Genomic DNA, 12,960 nt, shown 5'->3' on the forward strand with positions numbered 1-12,960 from the left:
CTTTTGAGTTTTAAAGGCTTTTTACTATAGCTGCTTTTCAGGCCAAGGGCCTTTAAATATGAGGCTAGGGCTCATTCTCTGGCATGCTTCAGTACGAAGGTGCAGAGTCTTGAGTACCGGCTTGTACTGTGTTGATACAATATAAAGAAATACCGAAAGGGGCGCCAAGGTTTGGGGCCAATACTCTCTGGGGTGGAATTCCGCCACTCTGTGTCGCGTGTCGTCTCTCTCTCCATTTCAGTTCAGTTGTTATTTGAAGTGCTTAAAGTTGTTCAGTCTGTTCTTTTCTATCGGCACGTGGTGCCCGCCTTGTGACAGAGGACATGGTTGATCAATACGCCACAGATCCAGATTTTTCGGATGTATTCACTCGAATACAAAATGGGGAGGTAGTAGTGGGATATTCCATACGGGATGGCTACTTGATGAAGAAAATGATGTTGCGTGTTACACAACCGTTGAGGGAAAAGGTTATGACTGAGTGCCATTGTCCACATTTTACCGGTCAACACAGCATCGACACCACCTTGCAAGATGTGGAGCGTTGCTTCTCTTGGTCGAGGCTAAAGAAAGATGTGGACTACTTTGTACGCAGTTGCTTGGTATGCCAAAAGATCAAGTTTGACAGGCATAAAGCACAAGGATTGTTACACCCTTTACCCATTCCCACCCGCCCTTGGGAAAGTATTGCTATGGATTCCATTTTGATCTTCCAAAGACACGGAGTGGGCATGATGGCATTAGGACTATCATCGACAGATTTAGCAATCAAGCTCACTTCATTTCAATGAAAAAAACAATCAAGCCGGATCATTTAGCGAGACTGTTCATTGCACAGATTTTGAAACTACATGGCATGCATGAGACAATAGTCTCTGATAGAGATCCCCGATTCACGAATTTGTTTTGGAAGGCTATTTGGGAAAACATGGGCACACGGTTGCAGTCCTCGTCATCTTTTCATCCACAAACGGATGGGCAATTTGAGATTGCAAATCCAATCGTACTAGATTTATTGAAGTCTTGCATTTCTGATTAGAAGACTCAATGGGAAAAAAAATTGCCCTTGGTGGAATTTGCCTACAATAACACGATCCACTCTTCGAAAGGGAAGGCGCCATTTGAGATCATTGAAGGTGCTCCGAAGGTTCCACCCTTCCTTAGCACGAAAGATAAGATTTTTGAAGCCGACCAGTACACGAGGGACTTGGGCATTACCTTTGCCAGGGTCCGGGAGGCTTTAACGGAATCTCACGAAAGACACAAGAAGGCAACAGATCGACACCATCGCGATTTGAAATTAAAGGAAGACGATTGGGTGCTTTTACTTTTTGAGAAGGCACGCCTAAGAAAGAAAAAGGGAAAGGAGCGGCTTTTTCCAAAGCTTAGCATTGGATACTATGGCCCTTTCCAGATAAAAGAAAAGATAAATGATGTCTACTTTAGAATGAAGTTGCCCGATAATTGGAAGATTCACAACGCATTTCATGTGAGTCTATTGAAGCCTTTTAAAGGCGATGTGCTCGATGATGGGGAGCCAGATGAGCAACCCAAAGTGGAGGAAAGCAAGAAGATACTCGTTCGAGAAGATATTGGCACACAAGGACAGAAAGATTAAAGGTAAAGTGATTAGGGCGGTTCTTGGTTAAATTCAAGAACTATCCTACATTGGATGCGAAGTGGATGGAGGAGGAGGACCTAGCAGATACTCCTCAGATTTTGGAACTTTACTTTGAAGCATTTGGTACCCCTATTTCAGCAAGGGTGAATCTAGTGCAACGGGTTTTGCACAAGAGGGGAGTTACTCCGCTCCTTTGTCAACGGATTACCCCGATTTTGAATAGTCACTGATGTCCCTTTTGGATTTCAGGGATACTAAAGGGCTGAATAGTATTCTGTTGATTGACTTTATGACTAGAATTCCCGAAAATGACAATGATTGATTTGTACTTGACTTGTTTGAGTGCAGGAACTAAAAGACGAAATGACTACAGCATTTCGGTCTCATAAATCTTTATAGACATGATTGCAATAAGAATTAGTTAATCGAGCATCCCCGAGGTCCCGGCTAGGCCTAGATGCGATTACTAAATACGTTGCAGATTGATCATGGTCTGAGATTTGGAATGAATTTGTATGTGAGTTGTCATGTGATGTCCTGATGTCCTGTGATGTCCAGTGATGTGACTATCGTTTTGTACAAGTGCTAGATGTGGCGTGTCTAGTGCGTCGGTACTAACAATCAATGTCCACTACTACAGTCTTTGACCTCTGTCTATTTTGCAGGCATAATCAAGGGCTTACAATTCTTTCAAGAGGGGGGTATGTCACAAACTGATGATGTAGAAGGTCCCCGGTCACACACACGTGGACTGCTGATGTGGGAGTATGGACAGACTGTACGGACGGCACTAACAGGCTGACGTGGCGGTTGTACAAAAACCCAGATTTTTCGCTAACAAATTGACGTGGCAGGCTATACGAACACGCCCGCAATTTGCGTTGACAGCTGTACGAAAATTCCGTGAATTATGATGACTGCTTTTACTCCAAATTTTTGAAACAATTACTTTTGAGAACTATTGCTTTTGAGTTTGAAGCTTTTGGGGCTCTGCTTTTAGCATCCCTTGTAACCTTTATAAGTGGCCTTCGGGGCTCACTTCTCAGAGCATCTGGACGCAGAGTCTAAGAGTGAGCACCCGCACCGCGAACTCATTGTACTTTGCTCAAAGATTAATATAAAAATAAATACCGAAAGGAGCGTCAGTCTTGAGGGCCAATACCTCTTGGCACGGAACTATGTCGGGCCATATCGTCTCTTGTGAATTTTTTTGAAGTAAATCTCTGTTGTGTCGCGGTAGAATCTTGACTTGGGGTGTCCAAGTTTGTTACATCGAACCTCATAAACATTCTTCAAACCATGCCAATAGTCTCAATGTTGACTGAGTTAATATTTACCCCTTCTGTTGAGACGATGTGTCCCAAGAAATATATCTCAGGAAAAATCGCTCCTTCTCACATTTAAAAGCGATTTATGCTTCTGCGGTGCCTGAAACCTGCAACAAGTGGTGTCTGTGTTTTGCTTCATTCTTGGAAAAAACGATAATGTTGTCAAAGAAAGTACCACAAATGATAGGTATCATAGTCTCTCTCAATACACAGTCCCACAGTCTAGAAAAGCATGAGCCATTGCATGAAAAAACTCTCTTGCTGTCATGTCTTCTCCGAAGCACGACACGCATTTTTTGCATGATAGAACTGTGATTGTTCATAAGGATCATCAAGCCTTCACTTTGCTCCAGATTGTATCGTGTACACCTTGGGGTGACCGTCCAGCTAGATGGTTCCAGTCTTGTGAGCAAATTTGGTGGTTTGGATAATTGTCTTTCTACTGAAGCTAACCTCATTGCAGATACGATCAGTCATGCAAGACCAATATTGACTCTCGAGTCGAGGTCCAAAGAACCCATTCGAGAAGTATTTCTTGATCACATGATTAGTCAATACGCACTATTCGAGTTTCTCATTTGTGACGATCTCTTTGTATTTTCGTCACCATCTTTATGTGTTCCCTTTTCATAGGCATACCGTATTGTACAATGCACATGATTCACTCACGGATGAGCACAGATGTCTGCAGATCACTCTAGGAAAGATAGAGAGTTTGCATTCAAGGAATTCACAATGTTTCACGATTGCCCGTTTTGTCAATAGATTTTGCATGTTAATTCCTTAGCACGACACAGTCACAGAAAAAGCACGAGGACAATTATCTATCAAACACTGGCATTTCCGTTGTGATTTGCCACAATTAATAGGTTTAGGACAACAAGTCAAGTTTAGATCACATTTTTGGCATGTGTTTGGCAAACGGTTTGGCACTTCGTCACTTTGTTCATCTGCATTGCATGCAGAGTCATTAAGGTAGAATAGTCCTTTTTTAGTCTTTCGACAAGGAAAGGATATATATATGGCTTTGTGTGTGAAGTGGTTTCAGAAATATTCCTCATCGGAGATTCTTGAAGAAGGTGACCTGAGATCATAAACAAAGTTAGAGCATTGGAGCCGCAACAAATTATTCTATCGCTTTCGACGCCGCCTAAACAAGCTAGCATTGCAAACTTTCCTAAAGTTCAAGTATCGCGCGACCCACGCAGTAGAGTGGCAACGAAGAATTCTTCGTAGGATCCCACGAGTTGTTGGCGGACTCTACGGACGCCATACAACTCAATACCAATACCTCACCTTGAAAAGGAGGAGATATCACCGGCACATCTAACCCTATGTGCATGTGGACAAGTTGTTCCTACTACTAGGGTTTAGGTAGCCTAGGAAGTGTCTTGGCACCCTTGTGGTCTTGTACGCAGGTCATGCATGTCCAGGCACTTAGAGTAGCTCCATACCCTCTAATGGCACAACCCAGGATCATTAGCATCGGTTCCAAGTACCAAGCATGAGCACTTGCACCACATAAACCCGGTTTCCCACCGCGCGTGGAAACCACCTCTTATAAGTCATTTAATTAATAAGTAACTTATCATTTCCAAATCGTGGAGGCATCAGTATGGCTGCTCGACCCAACAATTGGCATCTATATAAGCAAACCATGAGGCACCCTCGGGCATCTCCAACGTTTTCTTCAGAAGCAGCAGCCTAGCGTTTATGCCAGCAAGATCAGTGTTTCCAGCCCCAAGATCAGTGTTTTCAAATTAGCCGTACCGCCAGTTTCCCGCACCAGATCCTCGCCGGAATCCACTAACGCCATCAGTTTCAGCCTGCGTTTTCAGATTTCAGCCATCAGCGTTTTTACATAGCCTCGTCGTTGCCAGCACAGTTGCAGAATTCAGCCCTAGGACAGCGCTCAGTTTTCAGCAAGCCTCAGCCCTAGCATTTTTCACTTTCAGCCCTCAGTCTTCCTCGTCGTCGTCGACATCATCGTCGCCGTTGTTATAGTCATTGTCGTCGTTGTGGACATCGTCGTCGTCAAGTACCTCCACCTAAATTTTTCAAGCCCTTATTTCCAGTCCTCTCTTTCCCCTTGCAAAAGTTCTAACTTTGTATTGCATGCCTCCCCACAAGCAATTTTCCCAAAACACCCTTGCTTTCGCGAAATCCCTCTTAGAGACTCCCTTGCAAATGCTTTTTCCTTTCCTCAATACCTACCTTTCTATTGATTTCCTGATCTCCAATGTTTCTATTAATTTTCAGTATTATCAAAACTACCCAAATCTTACAAACTGTAGCTTAAGATTATTGACATTCATAGTATGCTCTTTTGGCCACACCAACTAAAACAAAATGAAAACCTATGCTGAGGAGAACACCTACCCTGACGAGAACCATGTGTGAGCATACATCATATAGATATATATGTTCTAAATTTTTTGGAGGCTTGAAGAGTTGACAAAGCCACACTCGACCCTTAGCCCAAATTACCACTAGCACTTAACAATCTACTTACTTGAACTAATGCACAAAAAAGGAACAAGCTTTAATACATTGATGAACCAAGCAACAGATACCTGCCAGCACAAAAATACAACATAGTTCATCTAGCACTCAAGGATTTACCCCTCTGTTTCGAGGCAGTGGTTTTTCTCCAGAAAACCGCTTCTCCACATAGACCATTTTGATAAACTCTCTCAATCGGTCTACATTACTGACGAAATAAACACAGTAAGACTTCAACAATCGAAGTAGATGAACCTGCAAGGAAATTAGTCAAAGCTTTAACGTTTACTTGCTATCTGGTAAGGGTTGTCTTTGCGAATCCCAATCCTTAAAAAATGTCTCTCTGCCACGCTATCCTCGAAGAAGTAAATAAGAACAAGGATCAGCCATTAAAACTTAACTGCAGACGCCAACTCGACTTCAACAACACACCAAAAAGGAGGTCACATGGCGGTGAATTGATTACTGGCAGGCATAAGCTCAAAACTAGCTAGTGGACATCGAAACACATTACAAAAGTTAAATAGAATGCACACCTCATTACCACCAGCCTCAAGATTGGCTACCTCCTGTGAAGTGAATTTAGACATGGAGACAGATTTGACACGATGTGTGAATTCTCGACTGCAAGAAGGAAAAGCCAAAATTTGAGTGCTGCTGCCAAAATGACTACTATAGCTGCACACATGCTACCAAAAGTCACTTACTGAATTCCACTACATTGAGTGCAGACAAACGTCCAGAAGTTCAAGCAAACATATTGTGGTCCCTGTCAAAGGGAAATCACATCAGTCCATGTTGCCAAAGCACCAAACAACTGCACTCTTTCATGTCCCAGTGCTGCAAGAAAATTGTAGCCTAGGAGTCCACAACCGTCTAGTTTTTCCCGAATTTGCTGCATAGATAACCCAGCATAGCTCAATGATGAAAAAACATCCTGATCCTTCCTTCTTGAAACAAGCACCTTAAGCCTTGCCTTGTGAAGATTCAAATCAGAATCCAGCCAGATGAAACATCTAAGACGTGATGCCATATCATGAAGCACCGATTCATCACAAGCTCTGGAATGAAGTTTGTGGATCTACTATTCCAACCAATCAAATCCGTAATGAAGGCAGAAGGAGTGTATGGTAGCTTACCATACTGTTGCAGTTGATGCATCTGCGATTAGGAGTCTTCCGAAGTAAGGCCCTGATAGCCTTCTCATTTTTCTCGTCTTCTTTCAGCCTGCTCCCCATGATACCTCCTGCGACTGGATGCAAAAACAAAAGCGAACGAGAGATGAAAAACAACACACAATGACGACACAATGCAGGGATCAATGGATCATCGTTCGGAGGAGGAATGGGAGAGGAAGATTCATTGCATTTCGACCTTCAATAGCAACCGTGAAAACAGAGAGAGAGAGAGAGAGAGAGAGAGAGAGAGAGAGAGAGAGAGAGACTTACACAGAGATCGATGGTCGTCGTCGAGGAGAAGGAGGAAGATTTGGTTGGAGAATCGAAATGGAGGCGCAGGATGCGTAAACCCTAATTGACAACCGCAGCAGGGACGCGAAGAGGGAGGAGTAAACGAGGGTTTGGATGAGGAAATCTACGAGTTAACCGAGAAGGCGAAGAAGAAAAGGCAGGTGGACAGAATGAAGAAGAAGTCACTCTCTCACCATAGCCTACCGAGCCCCTCCCGTCTTTCGAACACACACACACACACACACGCACAAGGGCCCTTCACCGCCCGCTGGCGGTCATTGCCCATCTGGCAGCCGGTTCCCCCTCCTCCCTTCTCCTTGACCTGCACAATTTTAATTTTCATATTGAGTGCCTCCCTAACGGTAGCCCGTTCTCCACCCAAACGCTCCCAAACTTTGTCGGTCTCCGTGTGTGTGTGCGCGCGCGCGCGCGCTCCTCAATAAATGGCAGGACAGAGACATACGATTTCCTTTAGCGCCCCACAAAATAGGCTACATGCAATGTGGTAGAGAAATCCTGCTTAGCCTAAACAGAGATTTTTCTAAAGGCATGTGAAAAGAAGCTCCACCTTATCAAAAGGCAATGAAGCCCATAGTGTTGCTTTTCAAGCTTTGTGTGTAAGAAAGATTTGTGAATTTGGCCCCCAAAAAAAAAAAATATATATATATATATATAGTATGGCAAGCCTCGTGATTTTATCACTTAACAAATGAGAAAATCATGAGGTTTCTCAAACATATGACTATAACTATAACCACTTGAAGGTCTCCACTCTTTAATTATGTAAACATTATTCTCAGCTAGCAAGCTCTCGAGATATGTGTGGAAAATGAGTGTGTGTGTGTGTGTGTGTGTGTGTGTGTGTGTGTGTGTGTGTGAGTGAGAGAGAGAGAGAGAGAGATTGATTTTTAACATAGCCAATTTAGTTCAACTTTCATGGCTAATCAATTGAGCTATGAAGACAAGGCTTGAACTTAAATCTGACAAATGTGCTTGGATGGATTCACTTGAATCTTGTCACGAGCATTCTTTGTTGGGAAGGAAGGAATATGGATCAGTATAGAGTGCATCGTATGATAACTTCTTTACTGGTTTGGAGGCCATGATAAATTGATTCCATTAGTTTTTGTAAACTTTGAATAGGCTTTGGTAGAGAAACTCTCCAAACAAAGAAAGAAGCTAAGAGGTGACGGAATTTAATGATTATCTTTCACATTGAGGGGAAGTCTAGCCATTTTCCAAACTTGGGCCTTACATTTGATTCCCACTTGGGCATTCAAAGCCATTTGAGGCACCGCAGGAGACCCAAAAATTATGCAAAGGCATCAAGGGACGCATATGTTTCGATGCTTAGCATCAATGGAAGCTTTGGGCTTGTTGCATGTGTGTTTGTAGTAGACGTAGGTGTACATGTATAATTAGTGTGCACACATTAGAAACCTATGTATCATGGATTCACCCTACCGAGGTCAATGGAATATTTTGTTGTTAGCTAGAAAAGTATCTTTTGACTGATAAAGAGTAAGTGCACTACGATTAGTTGATTACCTTGTACATCATAATTTTAAAGTAAATTAGAGAAGAAAAGGAAATGATGAGAACCTTTTAAAGCTTGACTTCTAGTGGGAAAATTCATAGAAGCCCACCAAGAAAAGAGCCATTAATTTTTCTAGGAAGCCTAAGGTTAGGCATCATATTTAAGGCCCGCATGATGAACGACTCTGACTTTGACTTCTTGGTTTTGGTCTTGGGGTCTTCTGCCTTGGGGGTTGGAGGGGAAAACAAGAGGAGTCTAGATTTCTATGCAGGGTAGGGCATCTTGAGACTTGGAGGCTGCAACTAGCAGTAGAAGTTGACTCCCATGGTGCTTTCGTTGATCTTGGGGAAGCCATCGACTAATTGTCAACCACAAAGATTGTCGTTGCGAGGTTCATGCTCCCTAATTTTTGTGTGAACAACCGCTACACAATGCTTGGACATTGACTGCAAAGTTCTCATGTTTCCCTTGCTCTTCTATTGCTTGGCTATATATAAGGCTGGGACTCGTTGTCTCAGCAATGCTATTCACAGCTTGTTATCATTTAGCCATGCCGCCTCATGGGAAGAGCCGTCTCTTGGTAGTCTTGAGTTTAGCTTTGGAGCTCCCCATTATGCAAAAAAGAGACGGATCTGTCTGTTGAACATGTTGCAAATAGAGGATAACTTTCTTTCAACAAACATACAACTCTATATAAATAGTCATGTAGATGCAAAAAGGCTAATACTAGAGTGGTAAGGTAGTTCCTAGGCCTCAACCTCAAATAGGCTAATAGAGTGGCAAGGTAATTACTATAGTTCTTAGACCTCAACCTTTCTTTGGTAGTCATCTACAATAAATCGCACATGGCTTTGAGTCGTCTAGTCATGCTTGCTTTACAAAACTGAGTACTTCAAATAGCACGAGAATTAATTTCCAAAAATGCCTCATTATTCAATCTCAATTCCCCGCCACCTTCCAACTCCCTTTGTCATGACTCATGCCCTCATGCTCTCACTCCTTGCACATTTGAGACAATGCGGACACGAATTGCCCGTCGCAATTGTGATCGCTTCCTTAAACCCCTTAGGCCACCTCTTACAAAACCAAGACACTTTCTACCTTTCACGCTTTTGAATTGCTTCTCCAATTCCCTCCTCACAAAGCCTTGTGTCTCCTCATGAAGCTAGAGGCGATGGGTGCATGTCCTCCAAAAGGATGCAGCATGAGACCAAGAGGGAGAAAGTAAGATGTGTTGTTGACGATGTGGAAGATAGCATAAGAGAGACACGGGGATCACGAGGTGCTATAATAACCTAAGCAAAAGAAAGAGCTTTTCGACAATGTTTTTATCCAACTCACAAGAGCTGGAACAAAGGAAGAGCCAAAGAAGGGGAACATTTCGCATGAGAATGTGTAGGTGATGCAGATGTGCAGTGAAGTGCATGAGTGAGAGCGTGTGTGTGTGTGTGCAGCTATGGAGAAGAGCGAAGACACAGGTTGTGGTGGACTCCAAACACAGTAGTGTTTGGGTTATGAGCTTTTATTGTTTTATGTAGAAAGAATGGTCAGTGTTAGTTCCTGGTTAGTGTCCGGTCGCCCAACACTTAGGCACAACACATTGGGATTTACCACTCCAACAACCTCCCACTTAAAGGACAATGTCCCTTTAAGCTGGGGTGACAACGTATATATACATACAATATAGGTAGACAATGACCATGATCATCTACCCAACACCCATGAGTGCCCGACAATGTGCAAACCGCTCTGAAGGTAGGACCTTTGTTAGAAGATCAGTAGGATGCTCAATGGTGTGAATCTTGGCAAGCTGCAATTGCTTTTCCTCAAGCACCTCGTGAATGAAGTGATACTTCACATCCACATGCTTTGTCTTTGCATTAAACAATGGATTCTTTGCCAATTGTATAACACTTTAGCTATAACAATGTAACAGAGACATCTCAACACTAATTCCCAAGTCTCCCACTAGCCGACCAAGACATATATCTTCCTTGCAAGCTTCTGAAACTGCAACATATTCAACCTCTGTAGTAGACAAGGTAATGTCATCTTGCAAGTGAGATCGCCATGAAAATGCACCTCTAGTGAATTCAAAGACATAGCCTGAAGTGGACCTTCTCTTGTCCAAGTGTCCTGCATAATCTGCATCCATGTAACCCATTACACATGCTTCCTTTCTTCCAAAGAAACTTCACATGTCTTTTGTACCATTCAAATATTGCATAACCCCTTTCACTGCCTCCCAATGTTTCTTGATTGGGTTTGACATATATCTGCTAACTACTCCCACTACAAAAGCAGTATCAGGATGTGTAGCAATCATGGCATACATCAAACTCCCAACTACAAATGAATAAGGCATTGTGGTGGCCATTTTAGCCTTTTCCTCTTCATACTTAGGGCAATCATTTTTTGAAAGTTTCACATATGGAGGCAATGGAGTACTCAATGCTTTCCACCTCTCCATATTGAAATGCTTAAGCACTTTAGCAATGTACTTAGATTGAGACAGAAAGACCAATTTCTTGCATCTGTCTTACTTAATGCACACGCCAAGAATATGGCTTGCTTCACCCATGTCTTTCATTTCAAAGTTTGCATGTAACTTTGACTTCAAGGCTTAAATCTCATCTTTGCATTTCTTAGCAAACATATCATCCACATAAAGGACCAAAATCAGCAAACTACCATCCTTACCTTGCTTCGTGTAGAGACAGTGGTCCATATCGCTACGTTTGTAGCGTTGAGAGAGCATGAACAAGTTACGATACCACTCCCTTAATAATTGTTTAGACCTTAAAGGGTCTTTTCTAACTGACACACCAACTCTTCAATACCCTTCTCAACAAAACCTTCTAGCTACTACATATAAACTTCTTCTTGAAGATCACCATGCAAGAACGTTGTCTTGGCATCCATTTGGTCAAGTTCCATGTCTTCTTTAGCAACCACCACGAGTATACACCATAGAGTAGTCATTTCGACAACCGGAGAAAAGATCTCATCAAAGTCAATTCCCTACTATTGCTTAAATCCTTTAGCAACAAGTCATGCCTTTTACTTGGGTTAATTATCATGAGGTGTAATTTTTTGCTTATACGCGCATTTGCATGGTAACACCTTTTTACCTTTAGGTAACCGAACCAACTTCCAAGTTTGATTCGTATGCAACGAGTCCATTTTTTATTGCATAACTTTCTCCCACTTCTCTTTGTCATCCATTGACATGGCTTCCTTATAGCAGGAGGGCTCTCTGCAATCTATCAACATAATGTAGTCCAATCAGGGAGTATATCTATCAAGAGGCCTTGACACTCTTGTAGACCTTCTAATAATTGGTTGAGCCTATTGTCCCTTAGCAACATCTTCTCCTACGAGAGGATTTTTGCCTTGTTGTATAACATTAGGCACTTCAGCCCTATTGTGAACAACGCCATACTCTTGGAAGATAACTTTCTTGACCTCCAGGAAATCCCATCTCACTAGGATTGCCATAGACAAGAATATGCATTTCTTTGACGTAGGAGCCAACTTGCTTCTCATGCACATGCTTCTTATGCGACTTCTCTTCATTGAAGTATACGTCATTATTGCAAGCAATCTTTTTGGCTTCAGGATCTTATTGATGGGGTGCAGCGGCTACAGGGGATGGCGTCTGAGGATCGCCATGGTCTTGAGGGCGTGAAGCAGACGAGAACAAGAGAGAGAGGATTCAACACAGCAAGAAAAAATAATACGCTATTGTATGATTGATTATTCAAAGCTTTTACATGTTTATAGCTTTAGGGAGCCATGCAAAAACCATGCAAACTCCACTGGAACCAATGGTGCATATCTCTTGTGGAGAAATTGTGTTCCCACGGGATAGACAAAAGGGCTTGAAAACCTAACAACTCCCCCCTCAAGTCCGAACTAGACAGACCCTCTCATGATACCTCGAGTTTTTGGTGTACTCGTCAATCGTGAATTTTAGGTTCTCTCACAACCAAGGATTTTTGGTGTATCCATAACCTGATGCTATAATAGTAAACCCCCCCTTGAACAGATAGGGTGTAGGTCAAAAAATTAGCTACCAATAGATGGAGTTTTTGGTTCACTGCCAAACCTTGGATTTCAGGTGTACCTAGTAACCTCATGAGAAGTGGGACAAAAAATTGAGACTTGAGAACAAAAACTGATAATTTGGGAGGTCTTACCACTCACGTGTGGCAGTGTCTATAACCCGTACAACCTTTGACATGGTTGTGATTGATAATTTGATAGGCTAAAACAAAGCTTTTGACAAAATATAACTGATAGTTGATAAAATTGATTGACAACTAAGAAAATATGACATAGAACAGGGTAGCAAACTTTTGAAAAATGTTTTGATGTATCAAGTACTCCAATCAAACCGTTGCATGAGTCTTCACTTACTTTCTATTTGCATGAGATTTGAATTTGAAGTCGTATACCATGTGAAGTTGTATACCACGTTGTTGAAGCAAATATTCATGTATG

General features: G+C 42.3%; 1 protein-coding gene across 1 annotated transcript in view; it reads right to left on the minus strand.

Moving 5' to 3' along the window:
- Positions 1–7,219, minus strand: part of NIG (NSP (nuclear shuttle protein)-interacting GTPase) — a 29,028-nt gene extending 21,809 nt beyond the window's left edge. Inside the window, exons 1-6 of the mRNA XM_086496349.1 lie at positions 6,900–7,219; positions 6,591–6,703; positions 6,159–6,220; positions 5,988–6,075; positions 5,741–5,802; positions 5,572–5,659 (exon numbers count right to left, since the gene is read on the minus strand). Of these exons, the coding sequence (XP_086352475.1) occupies positions 5,572–5,659; positions 5,741–5,802; positions 5,988–6,075; positions 6,159–6,220; positions 6,591–6,689 (399 nt within the window). The 5' untranslated portion in view covers positions 6,690–6,703; positions 6,900–7,219. The remainder of the gene's footprint in view (positions 1–5,571; positions 5,660–5,740; positions 5,803–5,987; positions 6,076–6,158; positions 6,221–6,590; positions 6,704–6,899) is intronic.
- Between the last annotated feature and the right edge of the window lie 5,741 nt (positions 7,220–12,960).

This window comes from Adiantum capillus-veneris, chromosome 23 (assembly GCF_014529385.1).
Source record: "Adiantum capillus-veneris isolate H3 chromosome 23, ASM1452938v2, whole genome shotgun sequence".
NCBI classification, from domain to species: domain Eukaryota; kingdom Viridiplantae; phylum Streptophyta; class Polypodiopsida; order Polypodiales; family Pteridaceae; genus Adiantum; species Adiantum capillus-veneris.